Source organism: Neolamprologus brichardi, chromosome 7 (genome assembly GCF_056152115.1).
Source record: "Neolamprologus brichardi isolate AB-2024 chromosome 7, ASM5615211v1, whole genome shotgun sequence".
In the NCBI taxonomy this organism is placed as follows: Eukaryota; Metazoa; Chordata; class Actinopteri; order Cichliformes; family Cichlidae; genus Neolamprologus; species Neolamprologus brichardi.
The window spans coordinates 39,088,392-39,115,515 of record NC_142110.1 but is presented as its reverse complement, the minus strand read 5'-3'; the positions used below and the strand labels follow the sequence as shown (position 1 = coordinate 39,115,515).

Genomic DNA, 27,124 nt, shown 5'->3' with positions numbered 1-27,124 from the left:
ACTGGACTGTAAAAAACAGCGAGAGCTTTATTAGCCAACAAGCAAGAGAGTAATGGGTAAAATAAGCTAAAAAATATTCATATTAAGACTTTCCTAGTTAAAAAAAGAAATGTCTTTATTTTGATACCAACTTTGTGGTAATTTAAGTAAATGGGGCAGTAGCAATACCACATTTTGCTGTATTTAGCTTATCAGACAGTTAAGCTCAGTAGCTATCCATTGTTGCTTTCTTTCAATTGAATTTGTGGTAATTTGTTGTCGATAAGGTATTGCTAAATGGAATATTTATGATAAATTAATATTTTTTTTTATTAACTGTTGATTTGTTATCACTATTATATTGGTTTTACAGTAAAATATCACATATTATTTATGTAATTGCATTAAGAGACATGAAGCAAAATACAAATACCTGTTATTTCTAGTCAATATTGTAAATAATCATAATAATTCATAATACAGGTTACCTGCCTATTATTACTACCACATGGGTTAAAGTAGGTGATAAAAAGGTGGTGGTAAATATGATTAGATTAGATGAAACTGTATTTATCCCTTGGGTGGGTTCCTCCGGGAAATTCTGTTTCCAGTAGCACAGCACTGACAGAAGTTGCAGAATGTGAGCAGAAATATACCATATATACACATGTATATATATCAATATAACAAATATAGCAAATCCCTCAGTGACCCATCACAGTCAAGGAATAAGATTTTGTAATAACATTATGCAAACTATTTTCCTTTTACTCAATATTCAGTGATGTAATTAATGGAAGTGCCAGTCTGAGACACCCGCACACACAGAGCATTCACTATGTTTCAGTTAATGCCTTTCATCGATGATTATGTTGAGGAATCACCCTAAAAATAAACACGACAATCAAACTACAAAAACAAACGCACCAACAAAGGTCAAGAACTGTAATCCATGCGCAACACGCACAGGCAAGTAGATGTGCACACACTAACAGCTACAGGCTAACACGTCATTAGACGCAAAGTTCACCAAAGCAGCTTGGAAGGAGACCACAATTAAAACGTTTGTAAAAGCAAACACAATAACACACTCAAATGACCTTAACCAAGCTGAATAGACTTACTTCAAAGAAGCTAACAAAGGCTAAAAGTAACTACAGCCTTGTTATTTGTATCTTTTTTTTTTTTACAACGTTTAACATCTTCTTATATTTCAAAAAGATTTTATAACAAAGAGAAGATGTTTCTGTTTGTATATGCTCAGTGATAGTTCTTAGAAAAAACAAATGGAATCAGCAGGTCACACTTATATTAAAAAAAGGAATCACCCCAAAATTGCAACTGATCTACAAGCTAAGGAAGCTAAATCAACATTCACTGTGACACACAGGGACTTTGAGAGGGTACTTCAGCTCTCTGCGTGATAAAGGAGGGTTGTGGACTACATAAGATTATGACACTACTGGTTTAAAGTAAATATTGCACAATGTAAACTACAGGCTAACAAGATTGAACTATGACATATTACAATAAATTTTATTATTGATTAGTTAAAGTCTAACTGCTGCAATCCACAATACCCACCGGAGCCTTTGCTTCATCCTCAATTGCAACCTGCTACTCAAGCCACAGCAGAAAGGAAATAATCAATACGGTGCTCCACAGCACACCATAAAAATGATTTAATTGTATTAGAAAGATGTACATTTATATGGATAAATATCCACCCTGACCAGACTATATTGGAACCGTACCTCTTCTTCTTCTTCCTCCTCTTCTATGATTTCATTTTGCTTCAATTGTAAAGTGAAAACATTTGGTTGAAATATAGGCTACAGCATCCCACAACTACCATCCTAAGATCACTCCAACAATACAAGTTAAATAAAAATTTTTTAAAAAGGGTTCCATATAGCTATGATACTGCATGCAGAAATGTTGTAGGGAATGAAGGCAGTGGGGAGGTAACAGCTAGGAGAAAAGCTATTGATTTTCAATGCTCTAGCTACAATATTGATATGGAGGACATGACTAAATTAAGTCTCTGCTTCAATACTCTGTCTATTAAGAAGCACAGGGCTAACCACTGTAACCACTGATCTAGGGCTACACTTTCACTGACAGCTTCACATCAGACATTAGGCATACAGATCTGAATATAAGATAATATTCAAAGCATAAGCAAATGCCACTATGTCACATCTTAACACATCCTAATCCAGTAACATTTGCCGTTTATTTTAAATGAGCTAAACTACTACTACTGTACGTACCAATGCTTCTTGTATTGCAATCTGACACATGAAAGACACAAATGCAACTGTTGTACAGCAAATTTAAAATGTAATTTCATGAATGACTGATGTTTTTCTTTTTTTCTACACGAGTGACGCTACCAATTTATTAACAAAACCGGATACCATCATGCATCATGTCTTCATATCCATCATATTTAGACTCACCTGTTTGGCACCCATTGACTCAAACATCTTTTCCAGCTGGATTCTTAACTGCTGAACATTATTCATTAATACACAGGGCTACAAGAAGACAGAGAGAGAGACATTAAGAGTGATTTTGTGATCTTTTTTATGTATCATGTCCAATGTAATAAATGTTTTTTCAGCACAATTGGCAGAATTGGCTGAAAAAAACATGGCAGAAATTGACAGGAAAAAAAAACTTACAATCTTCTCTTTGTCAATATAAGATGGAAAATTCTTGGTCAGCATGGCACTGTACTGCAGAAGAACTTTGGCAATTGTCTGTAAAGACAGGGAGAAATAAAGGCATCTAAATGGCATCTACAAAAAAAAAAGCTATTTAAAATCAAATTTCTCTTTTATCTCTTCAAAGGGGGATAATATTGTACTTCGGGGGTTTCGCTAATCAACATAAATATTCCAAAATGTGATTTAATGTATTCTATAGCACGGAGACAAACAAATTCTAAAGTAGGACATTTTTCTCAGCAGCCTTTTCCACAGGAGGGAACTGTTATACCTAGTTCAACAATTCTTTTTAATCCAGCAATATAAAAATTCTCTTTTGCAAAAAGTCAAAATGTCCCACAAGACATTGCTATAGTGGTTTAATAGTTTTTTCCCCTCATATTTTGTGGTCATTTTTCAGAAACATTGGAAGTTAAAAGCAAGTCTTTATTAATTCTAGAATTGTTAAACACAAAGGCACACCATATTTCATGCAGCTCGATCAAGCTGGTTTGACTTTAAATGTCATCATCGGGTGGAGTACATTACCTTGGAAAAGCGGCAACTATACTGAGCCATGACCCTAGGATCAGGACATTCCAATTTCTTGATAATCTCAAAGCTCTGGTTGAGCTGGGTGAAGATGTCCACCACAGAGCAGGAGAACAGAGCATGCTCAGATGTCTGCTGGAACTGAGATGAGTACACAAATGACACTTACAACATCTACAAGTAGAATGTTAAATAACATCAACAAGATTTTAAAGCAGCTTTTTAATGTCCCCATGCTGATAGCATGGCTGTGTCTGTAAACACAAAGAAAACTTTTTTCAGTTCAGCACTATTTTAAATTAGAACCTCAAAGGTATCGTAGAGATATCATATCAAACGGTAAGTTCTAGTTTTCTTACTCCATCTTTTTTGTCTCTTTCCAGAGCTCCATGCATAAATTCCATAGATACTTCCTCATTTTCGTCCAACCACTGTAGCACAAACTGCACAAACCATCTATAAGTGAGAAATAAAGATTAGCAAATATGTTTGTTTTTTTTTAAACACAGTTCCTTTTATCTGAGTTTAGATGGATTATCAAAATCAAAAAAGGCAAGAACATTTGCCTTTTCTTGTGCCTGTCACTGAAAAAGTCAAATGCACTTACGATGGGTAGTCGGGTACAACACCCTTAAAGACTGGCAGCTCCTTGACATATTCATTGTAGAGCCACTTGACCTTGAAGTGCAGGTTCATGTAGTCTGTGCTCTTACACAGCCTGTGCTTCTCATGCTCTGCCGGTTTAAAAACATAAGGAGCCATATGAACTTAGGGATGTGAAGATTAAAGTCAACGTCCCCATTTTAGTTAAAGCTAATATAAGACAGCCAAAAGGTAAGGTGAAGCAATCATATGGTGCATATGGACATCTGGGTATTGTAACAAAACCTCAAAGAACCCCAATGCATACAACCCCCCCCCAAAAAAACCCCCAAAAAACCCCCCAAAAAAACCCCACCTTAACATGAAATCGTTTCTAAATTCTAGTGTATGTCGTTGTTCTTCACTTAAATTCTGAATGAACTTGTGAAATAATTCAACAGTATCCTCTTATTAAAGAAAAAAAAATTCGGACTAATCCAAAAGCTTTCTTTGGGAAACATGTTCTCTGACGGCCTAATGCTCAACAAAGACGAAAGAACACACACACTAATCCCATTTTATGTATTTGCTCACTGTAGAATGTGGTGTGACTAAATTCTAAAAGTCTTTGCTTTATTCGCTTTGAATGTTTTTTCTGAGATGAGATGTATAAATATCAAGCAATGGCGTGGCCTGCTTGAACTGCAGCTACACAGATATAAGGTAGTAATACAATCAAAGACTGTGAGAACTTTAAAAAAAATGTTTACAAAATATTGATTAGCCTTAAAATGAGCAGATGCAGGTTCTTTTTTATTGACATGCTTAAAAATAACATCTAGAGCTTTGAATCGTAAGCACTCAGTGTTTTTGTCTCTGTAGCAAACTCTCCATCTATAAACTTTTCATGTTTATTCAGATTGAAAATAAAGAAGGCGCCACTTGTGTGTTTTGATGCATTTTGTGAAACAGATATTTCACACTAGTCTCTGTAGGGGATTCATTTTGAGGACAAGGGCTAGAATAAAAACCGAGTGTCTCTGAACACCAATAGCGCTGTGGAGTACAGTATAATAGAGAAAAAGTGCAGAGAGGCTCCAGGGACACATAAGCAGCTTTCAATCCCAGCACATTTATTATATTCTCTCCAACTTCTTCTGTTCCATTGTGTCATTGCTGCCCCAGTATTTCCTCTCCCCTTCTGGTCATTTTAGGTTTCCAGAGCTTCTTTTCTCATATGCTTGTTCTCACACCCTGACTCTCCAGCTTTTTTCCTTTACTTCTAGCAGACAAACTACAGTGCACCTCCACAGTCTAACCCAGCAGAATAATCTTATAAAGAGTCCAGAATACCAAGACCTACCTTCCATAGCATACTTCATGTCCTGTGCAAACAATGTCCACATGACCTCTGCTGACACCTTTCCTACATTAAGTTCTTGAGGGAACCTGAAAGAGATGGGAAGATGTGACAAGGTGAAACCTAGTCGATTCCTGAGTTTAATGGAAGCATCCATAAAAATGTCCTAGACCTCTGGAAAAAGAATCAAGCAAAACATTTTGTTGAACTACTGTAGTTGAAGTAAAACCTAAAAATAAGGAGACCTGATTTTGATGTATTCAAGCGGCTTGAATATTTTAGGAGTAGAGTTGCATGACTCACTGGTTCAGTACAGGTGTGTAGGAGTTTCTGTCTTCTTCAATGATGGAAACAATGAGCATGATGAGTTTGGGCCAGAAGTCCAGATTCTTAATGCTTGGACCCTGCTCCTCCAGAGGAAGCTCCTCCTTGTTCTGAATAAAAAACAAAATGAAAACAGTTAACATTATAGTCGCCCCTTTATTGAAACATTTATTCACCGGCCTGCTGCTACAGAGTCTGATAGCTGCACATTGTATCCTGCAGCTGTGTGACTCACCGTGTCCACAAGCTGGTACTGTCTGCTGTACAGCTCGTGGCAGTTATTGAAAATGTAGTCATATGTAGAGTTGAGGCAAGCTTTGACACAATCCCTCACAACTTGACTGGCTCTGGGCGGAGACTGTAACTCCTGGACCTGGAAAGAAGATGAAGATAGCTACAGAGTCAGTAGATGACTGCAAACAACGGATATTTTATCAACTTGTCAATATCTGGCAACAACTTAAAGGGAAAAAACATTCAAGTCAACAGACTGATAAGAAGATACTACAAAGCTGAACTACAGATAAAGCATACACAATGTTACCTACCTTCATCCTGAAAAAGGTAATGCTGGTTAGAAGGTCCACAGTGGATTTCAGATCTTGCAGGCGATCCTTGCTGCTGGCAGGGAAGTGATTCTAAAGAAGAAAAACACGTTTAGTTTACAAGACTTTTCAAACTTTCAAAGACTGTTGGTACAATTTGCACAAAAAATATTCATTGATCAGATGATGAAAAAATACTTTTTTTTGTTTTTTTACTGGCACAAAAATATTAGACATGTACATTTAGAAAACAAGACACTAGTAGTGATACAAGAATCTCACCCTATAACTAGAAAGGTCAATGCGTAAGGAGTTGTGCAGCTGGTCTAAGAGCTTGACAAAGCGTTCTTTCTGTATGGGAAGAAAAGGGGAAAAAACATGTTCCTATATTAGAAAGAAGTCTGGCAATGTATTTGTGCATAAAATGCAATAGTGAAGAAAGGAAGAGGAAAAACAACAAAGTACTTTACTGTGTCTGTGTGTGTGTCAGTAGTACAAACCCCAAAATTAGAAGCAGCAAAGCGGTCAGAGGCGGAAACATTGGTGGAGGCTGTTGTGTGGGCGTAGAAGGCATTGATATTGGCCAGCAGGGTGCTCATCACTGCAGGGACTCCAGGACACATGTACTTAGAAGACAGACAGGCAAAGTGCCTGCATAGAGTAGCAGATGCAAAGCTTGGTAAGTACTTGGGTGGGAGGCCTTAAGACTTCTTCCCCAATGTGTACATGCTTACACTTTGTTGCAATAATGTCAGCATCCAGTTCAAATACCTTTATTTGGACAGTCTGTATGTACTACAGGCTCTTGTTTTCACATGACAATTTCTATTAGGAATTGTCGTGCTATCTGCCCATCACCTACCTGACACATTTAGACTGAATAATAGCCCACTGAAGCATTTTTCTGCGAATGATTGACCTAGCTAACAGTCATCTGTATGGATGATGACACTGCAGTGAGACACATCCATCCTTACCCTGTTTATAATTGACTGTACCTCATCTGAAGGCCAGAGAATGACAATGGCACCAAGAGGTTTATTGATATGACCTCAAAAGGCAGGGAAAGGAACATGGGGAATAAAGAGGTAACACATATTGACAGGTAAGAAGACAGTCCAATTCACTGTGTTTTTTTAGACTCACGTCATGGCCTGGTAGATGGACTCAATCCCATAGCGCATGGCAAACTCATCCACTACTTCCTGTCCCACATCATCAAAGTAGACTTTCCAAGAATCGTCTCCACGAGCCTCTGGAATTTTTACCACACCTTGACCAAGTACATCAGTTGAATGATGGAACAAGTTCTGTAATGGAAAGAAATGGACAGAGTTGATCTAATTCACATGAACTTCAGAGATAACACTAAAGCGTGAGAAGTGGTGGTAAAGTTATGGAGGCTTTTTAGTGAAACAAATATGATGAGATTGTTGCAATTTACGCTTAATATTATTTTTACTGGATGTGTGTAGAATACAGACTTGAAAACCTTTGGTTTGACAGATTATAGGATTTTCAGTTTCATAAGCACAGGTCCTTTAGCCCTGATTCAAAATTTGATTTGTTTTTTTCAGGGAAGAGGTTGGATTATGGAAATATCACTGTGCCTTTAATCCTGTCCAAATCTATCTCGTCTGCAGTCAATCTGTGCAACACATTGCAACAGCTACAATAGCAGTTGCAACCACTTACGCAAACCCTTTGTGTGGAGAAGTTGCTGAATATCCAGCGTGTCTAGGTAATTAATCGTGTTTCTGCAGAATCATATACCTCATGCAAACAAGTGTACTGCACGTGATATGGAGCCACTTTCTCCTCTCCTTTGATCTCCACGTTGATTTGGAGGCGAATGGCACCAGACACAGCTGATTTATCTGTCCTCTTCTCTGTATTTAAGTACAAAACAGTCAATCAGATGCACATCGGGAATGTCTTGATTCATAACTTGAGTCCAAATCTGTGACACCAAAAGCACTCTAAACTAGGTCTGTTAACACAACCCTAATCTATTAGTGTGGCAATTCTATTGTAAGGGCTTCTGTTTCTACAGTTTAATGGTCGTCCAGAGTCAGCGATGCTAATAGAAGTCCTCCAGCTGATAGTGAGTGTAACAAAGGCAATGGGCTGCATGGGTCTGTGCCTGATAACAGAAGACATTTGAGCTAGAGCGTTTCTGGAGGTGGAGTTCTTGGCGGCTCACCCCTGCTATTTGCCCTGACAGGCAAATCATTCAGGGTAATTTGTACATGTCGCTAGAGTGGTCGATTTCCGACTGGAGTGCTGCTACTTGATAATCACATATCAGGAGGTGAAAGGAAGAGAGTCAGAGAGGGAGGGAGAAAGAGATAGTGAAAATGTTTTGTTTTTTTCCCCCTTTCTCTCATGAACTAGGTATATTACATCATTAATCATTAATTAAGCATTCAAATCCAATTCATAATAAAACCTATCAAAATAAATATTTGATCATACAGTTTTCAGGGAGATATTAAACCAAGCAAGTCAAATCTCCCAGCTTAAAAAAAAAACAAAACAAAAAAACCCCCACACAAAACAACAACAATGGTAGATTTATGGGCACATTCATATTCAGTGACAGGTTGTTGCACTCGAAGATTTATTACTGCTGCTGTCAGGTAAATTTTAGACATACAACATATGAAGAGATACGAAGACGCAGAGACAGTAATTCAGAAATATTATTCTAAAGACAACATTTGTTTGCCCACAAGACAGGGATTAGATTTTGTCCTGAGAGGTATTCAAGCTACATATATTCATGCTGCACAACTAGTGCTCATGTAGACTAGCACACAGGCCTGACAAATCAGATCCTGTATACTTGTTAATTATTTTGTTCAGGCATCATCCTAATGAAACTCCCTGCACACCCTAGGGATAGAACTGGGGGATTATCGTGAAACTTTTTCCTCACAACTTCTTGCTAGCAGGGAGAAACTCATTTAAAATGTAATCAAATAAGCTAGTATTTTTATGCAGACCAACACAGGCCTTAAGGAAGCAACAAGCCTGGGTATAAATATGTTTGCTGCAGGGAAAGGAGATGTGACTAATGAGGTACAAACAACTGACTGGACTTGCTGAAAGCAAGGCTTTTAGTGCCAAACAAAAACATACAGATGTGAAATTGATGTAACAAGCAGATGAGATCCAGGTTATTGTAGAAAGGCTTGTATTATCTAGAAAGTAAAACAGGCATGGTAACATGATACAAGGTGTGACCAAAAGATTGGGAGTAGATATTGGGAGTTTTAGTAGATATTGATGCATTTAACAAAAAAGATAAATACATAAATAAATTTAGCTGAGCTTTACTTGAAAGTCATATTCACACTACCACTCAGATTGCGCTGTCGAGGACCCATTATGACCACTTACACTGGGCCTTCTGTGACGCTGCCTCCCCTCCGCATATACTATACAGTTTTCTTCATGATGTCTATTACAAAAAGACAAGAAAGCCAACTGACCCAGGTTATACCAGACATCCATTTCTCCGCTCAGCGTTCGGACTTCAATGATGCTCTGTCCCAGGAAATCGTCAGATTCCCTCTTCAGACGCTGCTTCACTCTGGACTTGATGTCATCATCTTCATCCCACACTCGCACTTTGATTCGGTCTGAGGAATTGTGGCACTCACTAACAAAACAAAACAAAAAAAGGAACAAAAAAGAAACATAAACTAAATAATATTAAGTTACAAGATGATAGATACTACAAGGGAGTAATTAAGGTGAGCACTTATACCCACTACTGATAACAAGCACTCAAGGAACAAACCCCCCCCCCCCCACCACCAACTTTTTTGATTTCATAACCAAGAAACGACTCACAAATGGAACTTTTCCTCCCAGACTGGATTGAGGTTTCCATAGATGGTCTTTGTTCTCTTCTTGGTCTTGCCCACCTGAACAGTGACATACGGATCACTGGATCCTGTCTTGTCTTTTGCCTGAAGTCCTTGTGCACAAACAACTAACCAAGACATAAGAAACAATAAAAAATTACAAAGAGCACATGTAACATAGCTCCAAAGTTGTTGTTAAGCTGTGATGGTAAAATACCTGTGATTGTGATCTTGGCTGACCACTTTGACGTCCCGTCCAATACGCTTTGTTTGATGGTTTTCATCTGCTGTGCATGGATGGCTTTGCTGATGACAAACACTTCCCTGATCAGCTCAAAGATTTCTGGTTTGTTCCTTTCCCTGATCTTCATCCTGTCCTTCATGGCCATGATGATATTTTGAGTGCGGTCTTCAGCTCCATGCTTAGAGCTCTTCTCTGCCGCACCTAAATATTTATTAAAAAAAATGAAAAAAACAGACCGACTTGAAACTAAAAAATATACATATGCCACTTCAGTGGTTACAAGTTAAATAAAAACGATTTTTAATGTGGGGAAAATATTCTTAAACACTTGAGACAAAATTTTAATGCAACAGCTTCCCGATAACGTAAAAATGTCATTTGAAACTTCTGTGAAACATTTCCTTAGTACTCACGCTGCAGACAGTCAGCATTCAGTAATTCTTGGCACTTTTCATGGCACTTGACACCACATTCAGAACAACGCATGCCTTGCCGGGCGATTCCCCACAGGAGCCCCTCACACTCATAGCAGTATGTAGGTGTAGTCGCTGTCCACACCTCGAAGTTATGTGGTGTGGTGCAAGATATGGGGTAGATAAGAGCCTGCAGGGTCTTCTTGTAGACATGATTTTTCTACAGAAGGAAGAAGATCTATTTTTAAAAGTCCTAATCCAGGGAAACAAAAAAAAACCCCTTATCAGTTATAAGGACGTGCTTATGCTGAAAGACCGATGGAGTCACAACCATGAAAACTGTGTCACTGGGAAGTTTTTGAAACAATAACCAAAATGCAAAGCAGAAGATTTTTATTTATTTATTTTTGCATACTCACCAGCTCCTCATCCTTAATTGATGATCGAGCAGCCATTGCAGATGCGATCCCTGCCTTCCTGGCTTGGACAAGGGACTGAACAACACATGACAAATACAAAGGAAAAAAAATCAGCAAAGTTTGTGTACAAAGTCAAAACAACCCACAACCAAGCAAACTGTAAAACAGTTCTGCAGCAATAAAAGTCAATATGGTTAAAAGGTTTGAGGGGTTAGTTATAAAGGTGGTTAATAGAATTGTTATTATCCTTATTCTATGAACTTGATGAACACTTACCATATGGTGAGAACCCATGTGAGTATTATTAGTACCAAGCAAGTTAGCCCAAAGTCAACATTATAAAACATAGACAGGCCTTTGTTAGTAGTTTATTCTATCCAGTCAATTTGATCAAAAAGAAGAAAAACAACGTTAACCAAAAGGTGAGGGAATGACCTGTTGGCAATGTATTTTGATGGGAATGTTGAATAGAAAGAAAAGTAACCCAGGACCAAAGGACACATGCAAATGTCTTAAATTGTAATAAACAGGAAGTATGGCAGAGATCAACATGCTATGTCTGGTAACTACTGTTATCTGTCCTAGTTTATTTTGTACTTCAGTAGAAAAGGGAGTGTCAACTAGGTTCTATAACTTACCATAGCCTGACCAAGGAGAGTGAATGCATTCAAGAGAGTTGTGGGGAATAATTTTGGGTTTAAGAGAGGAGGGAGAGAGACATTAGCAGGCTGATTTCATATTTGTCTCCATTCTTTGAAACAACTCCATCCCAAATTCAGTGTTAAAGAAAAACTAACAAACAAACAAAAACTATTGTTGTACTGGTCTCATTTACAGAAACACAAGTAAAGAACAAAACAAACTGAATGAGATACAAAATACGGTGTATATATAGGAGAATAAACAATAGGTGAGTACTGACCACATCGCTGACCAATGGGATAGGCTTCTTTTTACGTAGGTCCGGCATACTGTCAATTCCATACAGACCAGAGCCTCCACTACAGAACAAGCAAAACAGTTTTTATTTAGGTTTAAAATACAAATTTATTTAATCTAACCAAACTTCACCAATACAACACTATGTATAACTTACCCTGTTTTGACCCATGCCTGTCGAGTACTGGGTTCAACATCTCTGACCTGTAAGTATTTTAAATGTGAGAATTTAGGCTAGTGGCTTACAAAGACATAAAGAACTATGTTATGAGAGGAGTGGTGTTTGTGGAAACAGGCTTGGTTGAGTTTGACCTCTCTGATGTCACATGCAAATTAAAAAACAAACAAACAATAAAAATAATTAATTAATTAAAAGATGGGACTAAAATGAATGTTGCTGAACTCTTTAATTAGGTTAAGTGAAATTAAAGTGTGGACCACGATCACAGTATGTAGATGCAAAACTATAGAATACATTTTATTTCCAAATAGGACAAAAGCACGACCACAAAATTTTTGTCTGGGTGATTAAACATGTATAGAAGGCCTTTTTTTATTTCTTCCTACAAGTATAAATTTTTCCTTTTTCATTTATTTAGTTGACAGTGGAGTTTCCTCTGGGGTTCTTTCTAATAGATTTTGATAGTGTTTGAAAATATTATGAAGGGGAAAACAGAACGCGACACAAGAACTAACACCAAAAACATTGTAAAGTTACAGCAAGCTCCTGGTAAATTATTCTGTAACAGATTAACTAAAGTTATCAGGCAAATGTCTCATCTAGAATGTCAATAATACTTTCAGACTAAAAATTACACATCTATGCAGTCAATACCATATATAATGTGTATTTAGAACATTATGCTTTGGAAACAACAAGTATTTATGTTGATAAGAAAAGTAAGAACGGTACTGTGTTGGGGGATGCACAAATAAATAAATAAACAAACTGAACAAACACAAAATAATGTAGCTTGAACATGGAGCTAATATATTTCAAGTAACCTGATTATCGTCTCTCCAACAGTCTGCAAAAACAAAACAAAACAAAATACAAGTAGCATTATAAATCAAGTTGAGTAGCTGTACATGAGCAAAGTCAAACAATTTTGTAACTAAAGGAAATGCATTTAGTTCACTACAAAAATAAAGATTTGATTTTTGCTGTTATTACCAGGCTTGCAAGTGGTATATATGCAATAAATAAATAAATAAATAAAATACCTGATACAAACTCGTCTTGAGACTGAGATCCTTGGGACCCTTGAGAGCCTTGAGAACCCTGGGATCCCTGTGCAGATTTGGACAGTCTATGACGGGTTTGCCTCTTTTCTCTTAGAATACGTTGGAAATTCTCTATACGTGCTCTGTGACTGGCATCAGTTAGCCTGCCTTGCTTTTCATCAGTTTCTTGATTTTCTTCATGAAGAACATGGTTTTCCCTTATGGGACTTAAGCGCACCTCATCTTGGTTACGAACTGGACTCAGTGGACTCTCATCCTGCCTTGTTGCACACTGGTGGTCAGGCGTTATATCAAACTTGGACAGTTCTTCATCTGTTGAATAGTCTTCTTTTCCTTGTGAAATCTCTACAGAGTGATATTCTGTTGGAGTTCCAGGAGAGGGGCTTGCTTTATGTGGAGATGCTTGAAGGGAGCATGATAGATTCTCGTGCATCTCAAGACAATCCATGTAGACTGAAGGATCACTGTCCTCCTTTGAGGTGGCAAAGTGAGGATAATTCTCTGTAAGGCTAATCTCTCCCACTGTATAATCTACAGTGATATGCTCATCCTCAGGTTCAGAAATTTGTTTACCCAAGGATGGCGGTGCCTCTGTACCACTATCATCTTTTTCATCTTCGGTATTCAAACCTTCCAACTTTTTGAAAGCCCCTTTTAAGGCTGACCTGACCGTGAGTACAGCCTTGCTAAAACTTGTTGCATCAAAACCTACGTCAGCAGTCCTGGGTGTGCTTTCAGAATCTATTTCAGGTGACTCAGGTGACAATGTTTCTCCTACATCCTCCCTGGAAATGCTGTGATCTGTCCACTCTCTGTCCAAACTCTCAGCAGAACCGAGATCGAGAGTGTCCCCAGATGACGGGCAATAATCACATGGTGAATGTGGCTCTAAATAACCATCATCACAGTCTGTCAACAACACAGTGGAACAGCTCAAGCTCCAAGAGGGCCCACTCTCAAGTTCATTCGCACAGGCATCTGTGGTGTGGTATCCAGAACTACGTGAAAATGGACAGTTTGCAGCACAGTCGCACTCCAAGTTTTCTCCCTCAGCTTGCTGTCTCAGAGGCCTCCAGTCCACCTGACTGGAAGAACTTGAAGGTGAATTATAATGGGTTCCAAACAACAATGAGAGGTGCTCTGAACTGTTGTGAGAAGAATGACCTGGTGTGCTGCTTTGTGTGTCCTCTCTTGCACGTCTGTTCCAAACTCCTAGAAAGCTCTCAAGCTCTTCTCCACTGTTTGCACAAGAGGAAACATCCTCCTCACTCCAACCACCTTCTCTACTAATACTGTGCTGAATATCAGCAGTTGGCCATCTGCTATACTCCGTGTCACCAGGAAGAAAGGCTGCCTCTGGACAATTGGAGCTCTGACATGATGACAATGAGCTAGTACTTTGGTAGTTTTGGTCACAGTGAAGCTCCAGGTACTCTTGATCTTTTTGATGGACTGTTCTGCAAGTGGCTTGATCATGCCATTGTTTGGGGGATCTATGTGATGATACATATCCTGAATCTCTTCCATAATCATTGCAGTCCAGCAAAGGATTGGGATCACCTGTGTGAGGAGAAGAGATTGCATTCTGCCTATCCAGACTTCCATGCCTGGTGTGACGTGTTTGAGAAACAGGGCTATTGCATTCTGCCTATCCAGACTTCCATGCCTGGTGTGACGTGTTTGAGAAACAGGGCTAGGATGCGTTACAGCTGAAGCACCGGAATATAGCTCACCTATTTCACTGAGCACTGCATCGACACAACACGATACTTCATCCACTGAGCCTCGCACAGACGTTAGATACTGCCTCAGATCAGAAATTTCCTCTTGGATCTTATTGATTCCTTTCAGCTCCTTCAGGATATGCTCCACTACGTTACTATGTTCTGCTTCCTCATCCTCCATCTTCTGCCTCCATTCCTCATTTGTGATTCTTTCAAGAATCTTGGGGATAGAAGCCTCCACAACTTCACTGCCATCTTGGCAATCAGAATTTCTGTCTTTCTCAGATATGGTGGGGTTAGCTTTGGTTATTGTTTTGCTGACTGATATCTGGTCATGAAATGAATTATCTTCTGGTGCCTGTAGACACTTCTGTAGCTTTTTACAGAGACTTTGCCCTACATTGGGGAGCTGTTTTTTTTTCTTCTGCAGCTCACTCTTCTTGGGTGAGAGTGGAACTGGCTCCAGTTCATGGGGTTCATCCTCTCCACTGACGTGTCCTCTGGGAAACATCCCTGAGAATTGGCACTTGTGATCAACTGTTCCTACACATGGAGATATCACTGCCTCTGTGACTCCTCCTTAAGATGGGTCAAGTATAAGCCAGCATCTTAACCTGCATATGAGTAAGTATCTGCAAGTAAGTTATTTTGTTGAAAAAGCTTTGAAAACCCATGTGATTATTATGCCTACCAGCTCTCTGTTATCAGATGGCAGCTAAATATGATAAAACCACCACATGAACTTTGGAACTGTCAACTTGCCCTACTACCAGCAATTACCTGAAACACAGGTACATAAATAAAACAAGTACAGGAAAGGTAATGATAAAGTATGCAAATGTATGCATTTTAAAAGTAGTGATTTTAAATGTAAACTCTTTTTTATAATTCCCCCAATGAGAAAGTCATTTATCTTTCCCATTTTTATTAAACACATCAAGTGAAAAACACAGACACATAAAACTTTACTTTTTTATGACCACTAGCTCAGACCACAGTGGAGTTCTAATTCTGACTATGCACAATATTTTAAACACAGGACAGAAAGTTCCTTTGCCTTCTGGATTAAAGACATCCCATATGGAAAAGAAATAGTAAAAACCTACATGATTTACTCATGAAAGTGGCCACTTTCTCATTACTTTCATATATTGTTTTAGTAAGTATCCAAAACATACAAGTTTCATTTATATAATTTTTCAAGGGATCTTATATCTGTTTTCACTCTTGTATGCTTTTCATACAAGTTTCACACAAGACAGATACAAACTTTATATGATTTATATATATATCTTTTCCATATGGGATGGCTGAATGCATTTGAGCATACATGGGATACCTCTATGAGAGATTACACTACTCTCCACAATACAAATGCTGGATAGACATTGTTTTAACTGAGAGTCAGTCAGAGTGGCAACTTCCAGAATGAACGCCATGCAGCTGCTTAGATCTCTGTAATTAGGATGCTTTGGAAAGACAGCACAGTAATTAGATGACAGGTCAATTCTCTCCTCTGAGGCCATACCATTCTTACACACCCTTACCAGCTGCATGGCTTAATAGCTCTGATCCATTGGTACACACTGGAATGACAACTGAATACCCCAACTGTAACATAAATCTGGTTCTGGCATTATTTCATTCACAGAGGGCATTTACCATAGCTCTGTGATTTTGTCTTCTTCACTGAGATAATTACCAAATTCTCAAAAATGTAGAAGATGTTGCAGTGGTTTCAAGGTCAAGTTCTGTTCATCATCCCTGCTTTAATACTGCTTGTAACTCAAATTAAGGAGTTTTAATTGGACACAGCAGGATTTCTTAGCTCTACAAATAGTGTACTATATAATTCTTTTAAGATTTGTAAATGCTACTTTAAAAAATAATATTAATGATATACAAATAATATTATATTTAAAAATAATAATAAAATTCACACGTATCTCTTCCATCTCTGTGACTAAATATGTGGTAAAAAACCATAGGAAGCCTTAGCTTCTAAAATATAAATTACAAGAAAATTAAACATTTTATAGAGTTGCTACACACTATATTCATTTAAGATGGCCTCAGACTAAAGTAAGCTTATTTCTGGGGACTTTCTCTGTATTTTACAATACCTTTGTAGTCAATTTGCTTTCTAACATAACTATACCTTGGCAAAGTTTTAGGAAAGCAAATGACCAATTCTATTAAGTAAACTAATCTAGGGAGTGCATAATATAATTGCTAAATACATTAACACACCCCTGCACTTGAGGTATCCTATAAGCACTTTAGCACAGAAGGTGTGTGTTACCCTGATAAGCGTTTAGTGGGTAGAAACGTATATCAGCCAATCAAAACTGACTGTTTCAGTCACCACTCTGAGAATGAAAATAAGCTGATGATCTTATCAGCTGAATGGAATCCCCCTATCCTAAATTTACAGGCAGCAATGTGCTTCACAATAAAATTACAGTTATACTATATTACAGTTTTTGGTCAATTTTATTAATTCCATAAAAATAATTATTAATAGCCATATTTAATTTACAAACATACCAACTAATGTTAGTTTTAGACATACTTGATGAATATGTGTAAACAAACAAAGTTGCATCAATGTTTAACTAATTAATTGATTGATTGACTGATTGATCATAATAACTGAGGGGCAGGTAGGGGTTCGGGCCATATTCCAAGTGAGTCAATCTTCAGCGGTCTCCCTTTTTTTCCCCTTTTCATTATTAAATAATCCACAGCTTTCATTAAAAAGAAAGAAAAAGAATAAGTAAAAAAAAGGCATCTTGCTTTTGACTTTCTTAGCTGGCTTCTCATCAATGAGTGAGATTTTAGAATACTGAAAGAAGAGATGCCTTCTTGACATTTAATTGGCTAAACATGTTTCCGTATCTATGCACTACAATACTACATCTTCCATACAGTAACTTGTACAATCTATATTTTTAATCAAAGTATATGTTAAATATATATTTAACATAAAGATACTAAATAAAATGTAATCCTTACCTTATCAGAAAGAACGAACAACCTGTAGATACCATCTTATAAAATTGATTAATTCCACATGGAGGGTTGCTCAGCAGCTCGTAATAGCAATTCCCTGTATTTTACAAAAATATTTACCCAGGTGTACTGGTGAACATTGTTCAGTGCCAATCAAACCAGCAGATCTTCCTTCAAGTTAAAAAAATGTGCTAAGTTCCTGATTTCTACAACCGAAATAGCCAGCACAGCACAAGTAGATGATCACACAGCAGTTCACCCTCTGTTAAGTAGCTATCCCTCCCACCCTCTTGCATGCTTTCACTGCACTAGCTCTCTCTCTCTCACTGTTCTCTGGGAGTGTATTCCAGTGCAAACCTAATCTGAGGGTGTAAGACTACCAGCTTTTAGCTGATCACAGTCACTGTAAAGAGTCATTTGTCAAAATGTATTGTTTTTAAAACTTCAAAACATTCAAGCTAAACACATTGGCAGTACTACTATCCCTGAGTGACTAAATGAGAATTTGTGGAGTCAAAGGATAATGTGTATAAACTTTAAAGCATATTCTCATCAAGTATGGGTTATGGATTTGCCTCCCATGATTCCTTGCTGTTGTCAAGTGTGATTAAATTACTACAATCTCATTCCAAACCTTTCTTTGAAAATGAACAAGCACATATGTTTTAGGGTATCAAATCTAGCATTTTCATTATGCTAGTCACTGTGACACCACGCGAAAACTTTCCAATTCTAATTAATTATAATCTTTACCAGCAGCCTTGTGTGACAAGTATTTCCTTGCATCATTTAATGAATAGCACTTAGCTTTCACCCTTGATTTATACTCATGTCTTCAATCACTCATTTATAGTTCATGTTCATCTCAACCACTTCATGGAAGTCATCATTATAATGATGGCATGCAAGGGCTATATGCCCTGCTCCTTCATTGCCATGCTGTTAAAGTTTTAGTCAGGGAGGATGAACTATAGTTATGACTAACAAATCCCAATACTGTCATTATGAACACGGTAAAGTCTTAAATTATTAAATTTAACATCTAAACTTAAAATTCTCCAGAAATGGTAATGCAGATTGCACCTATATTTGGTCACATTACAGTTGATTCCATAATGCCACAATTGCATTTTTAACAAAGGTCATTTGATTTGTAAAAAACAAACAAACAAACACAAACACATGGGCTGAAGATACTGATTACAAGCTATACAGTATATGGAGATCATGTGTCACTGCATATATTCTGTTTTCGCACATTCTGATAAAATACACAACAACTGTTTAGTAAAAGAAACAAACATAAAAAACATAAAAGAAACACAACATAAAAAGAAATACTGGTAGCCACCGCTACACCACAGCCTTCTAACAGATGTAAAAATGTAAAATTTTAGTTGATTTTCAAAAAAAAAGTTGACATCTGAAATTGACCTTGAGTTCAAGATCACTGAGTTCAAAGATTTTTAGCGGCTGCACTTGGTAATTATTTGAAAATCTTTGGTGACGTCCTTCTTGAGTTATCACTTTCAGGAGATTTTCAGAATCTCTATTTTTTTTTTATCCCTGAATTTGTCAAACATAGCAGATATCCTTGGAAGAAGAACATAGTAAGGACTTTTGTGAGCAAAATATCTATTAATGCGATATAGATTTTTCATGCAGTGAGTAATCTGCCTAAAATCAACACTATATTTCTTATTATGAGTACCCCATGAAGAGAGTAAATTCCACGTTTAAGACTTAATAAGATGGAGAGGAGACAAAGATGTCTCATATAAGTTACAAAATGAAGACTACTTAAAAATTAGAGAGGATCATAAAACCTTTTGCTGGGTAGTTTTAACAGAGGAGCACATTGTTAGTCATGTGCCTGCAATTAGGACACCAATTCACTAGAAGTAATATCATTCTAGTACGTTTTAGTGCATCTGCATGAACATTCAGAGAGACTAAACTCAACCAGTTTCAAAGGATTGTATGTATGAACGTGCTTGCAAATGTTGTGTGTGTACAAGGACTGGGAAAAGAAGAAAGTTGGAATTAAGGGTTAATAACAGATTGAACATTGTTGGAGGAACTGAAGTTAAAATACTGCATACCTCCCGCAGTTGAACTCTGACTTTAGTGATGGCCTTCATCCAATGAAGTCTGGATTGGGAAAAGGGTAATGGTGGTCCATCATCATCATGGAAACTAGGTCTAGGTTACATGGATTGAAGCATTAGATGAAAAGAAGAGAAAGAGGAAATCTCTCAGTTATCAAGCATTTTCATTATATCACACACATTTGAATTACAAGCAAAAATGTACCTGTGGAGTTTGGGGGATCCTGTCTCTGCTGCAGTATCACTTTTTATGTCCTGTCTTTTGTCAGGGGACAGCCTATCCATCTCCCGCTCACTGACCACAGAGTGTCCATTGATGGAGAGATTTGTGCCATTTGTGCGTAGCTGCCCATTGGTAGAAGGGTGAAAACCAGTACTATGGTAGGAGTGGAAGGACTCCTCCAGTTCTGACCCTCCAGTGCTCTCGTGGCCAGTCTCACTAAGCTGGGAGCTGGTCTGGCTAAGATTTCCTGATGACCCAAAGCGACTACTTTCCACTGGACTACATTGGTGAGAAAGGAGTGAGGAAAACATTCAGAATGGTGAAATATCATTTCTGAATATTTTATAGTTTTAAGTTTGCACTACAAAAGACTGAATGGATTCGTAAAATATGATGATTACTAGATGTACACGTAAAAAAAAATTTAACACATGAAAGTGTACAAATTAAAGCAGAATTCCATGACAATGTTGCAAACAACTTAATTCATAAAATTTATATAGCCCAATTCACAACAACAGTTGGAGGGAGAGAGAGAGAGAGAGAGAGAGAGAGAGAGAGAGAGAGAGAGAGAGAGAGAGAGAGAGAGAGAGAGAGAGAGAGAGAGAACAAAAGGGACCGCAAAATGAATAATGGTATAACAATAATAACAATATAATGATAATAGTAATAATAATAAGAATGTCTGAGTACAATGTAGATTCCGCCAGAAAATTAAAACTCAATACAACATTGTTGTGGAATTCAGATTTAAAATGACAAATGATACTGCAGATACTAAACACAAAAAGGCCACACTGAACAACACAGACAAAGACACAAAATACCGAAATTACGAACTGCAAAGCTGAATAGGAAAAACTTTTTTTTCTTGAAATTCCCACTTCACAAATGGGGGCAGGGAGGGAGGATGCCATTTATTGCACTTTTACTAGCCTTTTTGTATTCAACAGAAGATTGGACTGGTTGTCCAGCTGCACTCCAGAGTTAGGACCTGCAGAGGGGTGAATTTCTACAAGCCTTTCCTTCTCCTTTGGGGTCAGGGATGCTGAAGGATCTACATCAGGAGTGGAGATGCAAATCTGGGGAGTTGCTATATCATCTGTGGAACCTACCGGTACAGTTTTTTGGGCTTCAGTTGTTTCGACCTTTTGTACAGTCTCATTGCTTGCTGAACTGTTGTTAGTTTGGAGTTTAGAAGTTATAACTGGGACAGCTTGTGATTTGGATGGCTGTGTCTGCTGAGGAAAACCTGCATTTTCCCCCAGTAATGAAATGGTGGATGGCTCTTGTTTTTCAGTATTAGGTTTTTCCTCTTGAAATACGCCTCCAGAAAGGTTTTTCAGCCCTGAAATTAGGCTACTACCTCCTTCTGTCTGAGACAATGATGAAGCAAGCGATGGTGCTGATGACATCAGGGATCCAAGAGATTTTACTGCATTGCTCTGTGCTGATATAAACCCAAACAAAGACTTAGCTTGAGAAGGCTCTGCATTGTTGGGCAACTGATTAGGAGGTGAAGTAACATTAACATATGCCTCTGTGACATCAGGTGGGACTGACTTGTCACTTTCTTTACTCTCAGGGTCCTCTTTAATAACCATGGGCTTCTCATGTATCACTTCTCCCTCCCCTTCCGGCTTTTCTTTTTCATTGTTAACTACCTGATGAATGACAGAACTGTCTTTTGCTGCACTTGAAACAGTAGAAGTTTTTAAACAAGCTGTTTCAGTTTCCCCAGCACTGTCATTTATTAAGCTGCCAGGCTTCACTTGATCTTTATCTTGCAATGTTGAGCCCATCATTATATTTGCACTGGTGATTGGTTTGGGTACCGCTGGCACAGATTCAGATGGCTTAGGTGGTTGTCCCATTGCACTGGCTGTTGGTTTTGGTATAGCTGGCACAGATTCAGATGGCTTAGGTGGTTGTCCCATAGCCCCAAACAAAGATCCTCCTATGCCACCAAGTAAAGTTGATGCTCCAATTTGTGATCCTGCAGTCTGACCAGTAGTTCCTCCAAACATTCCTCCAAACAAAGAACCACCAGCCTGAGGTGTAACTCCAGAAGCTCCAAACATTCCACCCAGTAATGAGCCACCACTCTGGGGAACTGCAGATTTGGCACTGGATCCTCCCCCAAACATCCCACCTAATATTGAACCTCCGGTGGTGGGAGCAGTGGCTTGAGTAGCAGACTGAGGAGCGGACCCTTTAAATAAGCCTCCAAGTAATGATCCACCTGTCTGGGGAGACGCTGCCTGGGCACTGGGCCCTCCAAAAATACCCCCTAGTATTGACGCACCAGTCTGACTGGAGGAAGGTTGGGGTGCTGTTCCTCCCAATCCAAAAGGCTTTTGCTGTTGCTGACCTTCAGTGGGTGTAGGTGTTGGTTTGAAAAGGGTGGACGTGAAGCCAGTAACTGTATCTGACTTGTCTGGCACTGGAGGTTTTTCTTGGAGAAAAGAACTTACTGACTGACGGAATGGCGTTTCCTCTTCTGCATTAGATGTTTTTGTATCTTGACTCAACTGACTACTACTTGCAATTTCTGAATTTACAATTTGTTCTGTTGATGCACACATTTCAAACTCTTTAGACTGATTTTTTTCAGATAAAGCAGTTTGCTTATCAGTATCTTGGCAACTTACTTCTTCTATGAGACTACCCTCACCTTTAGACAAGCTCGCAGCAAGAGGCTGAACTTTATTCTCAAGTGTATTTGGGATTTCCACTTGATTGTTGCTTTTGATCAAAGTATTAATTTCACCTGTATCACCACCAGTTGAAACAGTTTTACTGTCAATGGCTTTTTGTTGATCAGTTACAGTTGATATAGTACTGTGAAGAGTGGTAGTTGATATTTTGTCATTATTAGATGTTGGAGTAGTTGTTGCATCTGAAGTTGATCCTCCAAACACTGAAAACAAACTTGTGTCCTTTGGACCAGAAGCACCAGTTAAAATACTACCTAGAAGAGATGTACCTGTCTCTACACCAGCTGTTGGAGATGGTGAGCTGCCCAAAATCCCTCCAAATATAGAGTTTTTATTTTGAGTTGTGGAAGTCTGATCAGCCCCACCAAAACCTCCACCTGTGGACCCACTAGTCTGCACAAGAGATGAAACTGTTGAACCACCAAATATACCACCCAAAATAGACCCAGCAGACTGGGATCCAGCAGCCTGGGGAGCAGATCCTCCAAATAAGCCTCCAAGTAATGATGACCCTGGCTGTGATCCTGTAGTTTGGGGAACAGAACCACCAGTCTTGTTGAGACTAGCTTGTGGAGCAGTCTGCGGTACAGACCCTCCAAATAACCCACCTAGCAATGATCCTCCCACTTGAGATGATGGTGTTTGAGGTGAAGAACCTCCAAACATTGCCCCTAACAGAGAACTTCCAGTCTGTGAAGAGGGCTGAGGGGCAGAACTTGCAAACACTGAAAATAACCCCTTGGCTGGTTGGTCTTTCAGGCCCGATGATCCAGGTGTAGACCCTGTAGTTGAAAGACCTGTTTTGGTAGAACTTGGCTCAGTGCTGGGTGCAGAAAATAAAGAAAGAAAACCTTTTCCTGGCTCATCTGAGATAGATCCAGTTGAAGATGGAGGATGTGGGTCTGATCCACTAATCACAGAGGCTGAAGGTTCTTTAGAAAAAGAAGGATCCTGGGGTGCACTCTCTGTGCTCATTTCCTTATGCACAACACCATATTCTAAATTTGAGTGCTTAGACATAACATCACTGGCTTCAAATGAGTCACCACAAGTATTTGTGGTAACTACAGTAATATCACTTGATGGGGCGGCATGCACTTGACAGGAGTCACTATCAGATTTGTTCCCTGAGAATTCACTAGAAGGGGCATCTTTGAGGACATGGTCACTTGAAATAGATGCCATCTGGGAAGAACTTTGTTGTGAATGAATAGCTGGCGACTCTTTGGCAGAGGTGGCAGCAGATGAACTGGGAGTCTGTTGTGGTGTTGGCAAAACATTGTTAAAAACAGAACACATACTCTTGGTTGGTTCTTTTGGGACTGCAGTCCCTGATGTGTAGGGCATGTTTGTATCTCCTCCAGTTCTTGGTGGTTGAGGGGAACTAGGACCACTAAACACGGAAAACAATGTTTTTCTTGGATTTTCAGTAGAGGCAGACAATCCACCGAATATACCCCCAAGAACAGAGGTAGCTGTTTGTCCTTGTGGTAGAGGCTGTTCTTGTGGTTTAGATTGTGCCTGTGGTCCCCCTTGTTGAGTTTGTGACTGGACTACTCGTTCTTGAAATGGTCTTGTTGATGACTGTGTTTGTGGTGGGTTGGGATCACTAAACATTGACAACAGCCCCTTCATTGGGCTTTCAGCTGAACTTGATGACCCAGGAAGAATTCCCCCTAGAAAAGATCCAGTTTGATTTTGAGATTGTTGGGTGCTGTGACTGCCGAACATTGAAAGGAACCCTGTAGATGGAGGATCCTTTGGAGGGATAGTTCCCCCCTGTGGCGCCTCAGTGTTGGGCCTGGTTTCGTTAGGAGGTGCATGAGGAGTTGATGCTGACAACTTTGATAATAAACTTTTACCAAGTGTTTCCTGTTGAGAAGGCTGTGAAGGTGTGCTTGATGGGTGTGTTTGAGACAATGTCCCAGATTTATCTGTAGTCTGCTGAGTATTTGGCCCTGTAAACATTGAAAATATAGTTTTACCAAGTGATTCTTCCTGTTGACCAGTAGGACCAGACTGGTTAGATGCTGCTGATCCCCCGAATATTTCTCCAACTGAAAATCCAAACAGTCCACCAGATGGTTTACTTTCAGCTTCCTGCTTTGTTTGTGCAACAGGCGGCACAGATTGTGACTGGCTTGCTGCAGAGCCTGTAGGGATACTCTGAGTAGACACTTCCAATATATTTTTATCTGGGATTAGGCTCTGCATGGGCCTAGATGAGCCACTTTGGTCTAACGTTTGCTGTCTCTGAATACCTTTAGATCGAGAGGCTGATGTTAGTGAATCCTCTGTAATACTAGGTTTGATTTGCTGTTTTTGTGGTTGAGAGGGCTCAGTGCTAAACAGATTACTGATTGACCCCAAAATATTTGAAACTCCTGTAGCCTCTTTATTTGTAGTGGCACTTCCTGGTAAGGAGCTTGTGCTGCCAGTTTTGCTCTGTTGATTTGGAGATGTGTCAGTAAATTTATTGAGAACTGGTTTGGTTTCCTCCATTCCTACTGCAGATTTTAGGAAGTTCATAAACCCTGCCTGTGGTTGTTCAGATGGTTTTCCCACTGGTATGTCCATCGGTTTATCAGATGTAGGTTGTCCAGTTGGTGCAGGTTTACTAAGATATTCTTTTGATCCTAAAGGCACTGTCACATTGAGGTTTGTTGGTGGAGTCACTTGTTGTACCATGGTAGTCTGCCGCGAAAGTTTAGGTTTCTGAGTTGCATTTGAATTTGTTGAGTGTGTTGCAGGTTGAGTCACTTGAGGTGCTGTTGGTACTGTGGGCAAAATTCTACCCTGTTTGGTAACTGGCGTTTCAATTTGTTGTTTAAAGCTTTCTGTCTGAGTTACAATGGCAGTAGATTCTTCTCTGATGATCTTAGACTTCAGACTCTGAAATCCTGATGAAAGGATGCTTTTAGATTGTTTGTCAGTGGCTTGTTCACATGTGGACTTATTAGAACTGTTCAATTCAACCTGTGATGTTTTGCTGACAAAAGAGGTTATTAGGGAAGAAATCTTCTTAACCTGACGATTAGGTTGCTGTTCTCCTGGAGACACTCTTTTCCTCCATTCGTCCTCTGATACATCATCCACATGTTTTATCGTAACAGCAGTCGATGAACGCCGCCGTTGGCTAGGTTGGTAACAGTTGTAAAGTAAGTGTTGATTAGAATTTGCTGTAGGGGTAGAATTCAGGGAGACCGAAACTTTTTGAGCAAGAAATGTCTTTACTTCCTGGTTATTCCAATATGGGCCAATATGATCTCTATTATGACATGAAAGGTCAATGATGTCATTACAATAATCTTGATATACATAACTAGGCTGTCTTGGATCCATCTTAACTTTGTTTAATGTATAGGATGAGAAATCCACACCAGGCTGCCCTTGAGACAGAAATGAATTTTCAAACATTTGAGAGAATTGTTCAAGATTTAAATTCATAATCTCATTTCCTTTTCTGTAGGCAGCAGACAAATCTAGGGGGGCATTTAGAAGTTGAGAATCCCTGTGATCTTGACCTGGAAGCCAAAGAAGCTCATCTTCATTGTAAAGTGGAATTTTAAAGCCACAGACTAAAACCATCTCATTCTTCAGCCAAGCACTTGGAAAACTTTCTAATTGCTGTGCATTTCCCCAAGACTCACCTTCAGGGGCACATGCATACACATATTCTCCCACCGCATCTGTAAGTAAAGCATAAATATACTCATGATCTGTGTAAACAAAGTAGCCACAGTCACCGTCTTCTGCTGGCCACCACATTCCTTGCTCCAAAAGAGCCAGCCACTGCTGATACCATTCAGTGTCTTCAAGGTACAGGGAGTCTTCAAGGTCTGTATTTGCACTTGGAGGATCTACTGGTCTATTCAAATTAAGCTGACTGTGATGGATCATGCCACTGGTGTGAACACGCTGTGAGTCTGTATTATCCATTCCATATTGCCAGTTAGCTGAATAAGATAAGCTTGGAGCAGTTTCTTCATAATACCCTTCATGATATGAAACACCATTCAAGCTGTAAGTGCTACCATCATTAAATGAATGCCATTTCCCAAACTTGGCATTACTCTGTTTAGTAGTTAAGTTCAACACACCTTCCTCACTGGGTAAATGTTCTATATTTCCCAAGTCTTCATAACTATTCCATAA

At 38.9% G+C, this 27,124-nt stretch overlaps 2 protein-coding genes across 3 annotated transcripts in view; both read right to left on the bottom strand.

The window, feature by feature from the left end:
• The window catches only part of unc13bb (unc-13 homolog Bb (C. elegans)), a 66,326-nt gene that overhangs the window by 8,523 nt on the left and 30,679 nt on the right, over positions 1–27,124 (bottom strand). The window contains exons 10-34 of the mRNA XM_087843582.1: positions 20,235–20,531; positions 20,024–20,123; positions 12,098–12,144; positions 11,924–12,002; positions 11,002–11,076; positions 10,583–10,802; positions 10,143–10,370; positions 9,912–10,053; positions 9,548–9,717; positions 7,827–7,942; positions 7,200–7,363; positions 6,554–6,704; positions 6,336–6,404; positions 6,057–6,146; positions 5,744–5,881; positions 5,488–5,618; positions 5,188–5,273; positions 3,850–3,976; positions 3,602–3,698; positions 3,240–3,383; positions 2,667–2,744; positions 2,442–2,519; positions 2,253–2,273; positions 1,734–1,772; positions 1,564–1,596 (exon numbers count right to left, since the gene is read on the bottom strand). Of these exons, the coding sequence (XP_087699708.1) occupies positions 1,564–1,596; positions 1,734–1,772; positions 2,253–2,273; positions 2,442–2,519; positions 2,667–2,744; positions 3,240–3,383; positions 3,602–3,698; positions 3,850–3,976; positions 5,188–5,273; positions 5,488–5,618; positions 5,744–5,881; positions 6,057–6,146; positions 6,336–6,404; positions 6,554–6,704; positions 7,200–7,363; positions 7,827–7,942; positions 9,548–9,717; positions 9,912–10,053; positions 10,143–10,370; positions 10,583–10,802; positions 11,002–11,076; positions 11,924–12,002; positions 12,098–12,144; positions 20,024–20,123; positions 20,235–20,531 (2,920 nt within the window). The remainder of the gene's footprint in view (positions 1–1,563; positions 1,597–1,733; positions 1,773–2,252; positions 2,274–2,441; positions 2,520–2,666; positions 2,745–3,239; positions 3,384–3,601; positions 3,699–3,849; positions 3,977–5,187; positions 5,274–5,487; positions 5,619–5,743; positions 5,882–6,056; positions 6,147–6,335; positions 6,405–6,553; positions 6,705–7,199; positions 7,364–7,826; positions 7,943–9,547; positions 9,718–9,911; positions 10,054–10,142; positions 10,371–10,582; positions 10,803–11,001; positions 11,077–11,923; positions 12,003–12,097; positions 12,145–20,023; positions 20,124–20,234; positions 20,532–27,124) is intronic.
• LOC148102149 (uncharacterized) lies at positions 12,937–15,420 on the bottom strand. Of its 2 annotated transcripts, XM_087843581.1 has the most exons (3): positions 14,852–15,420; positions 13,165–14,792; positions 12,937–12,968 (listed from the first exon to the last, which is right to left on the bottom strand). In XM_087843581.1, exons 1-3 carry the CDS (start codon positions 15,418–15,420, stop codon positions 12,937–12,939), a joined length of 2,229 nt encoding a protein of 742 aa, XP_087699707.1. The 2 variants fall into 2 exon arrangements, with proteins under 2 accessions (XP_087699707.1, XP_087699706.1); XM_087843580.1 differs by lacking the exon at positions 12,937–12,968 and having other exon boundaries at positions 13,079–14,792.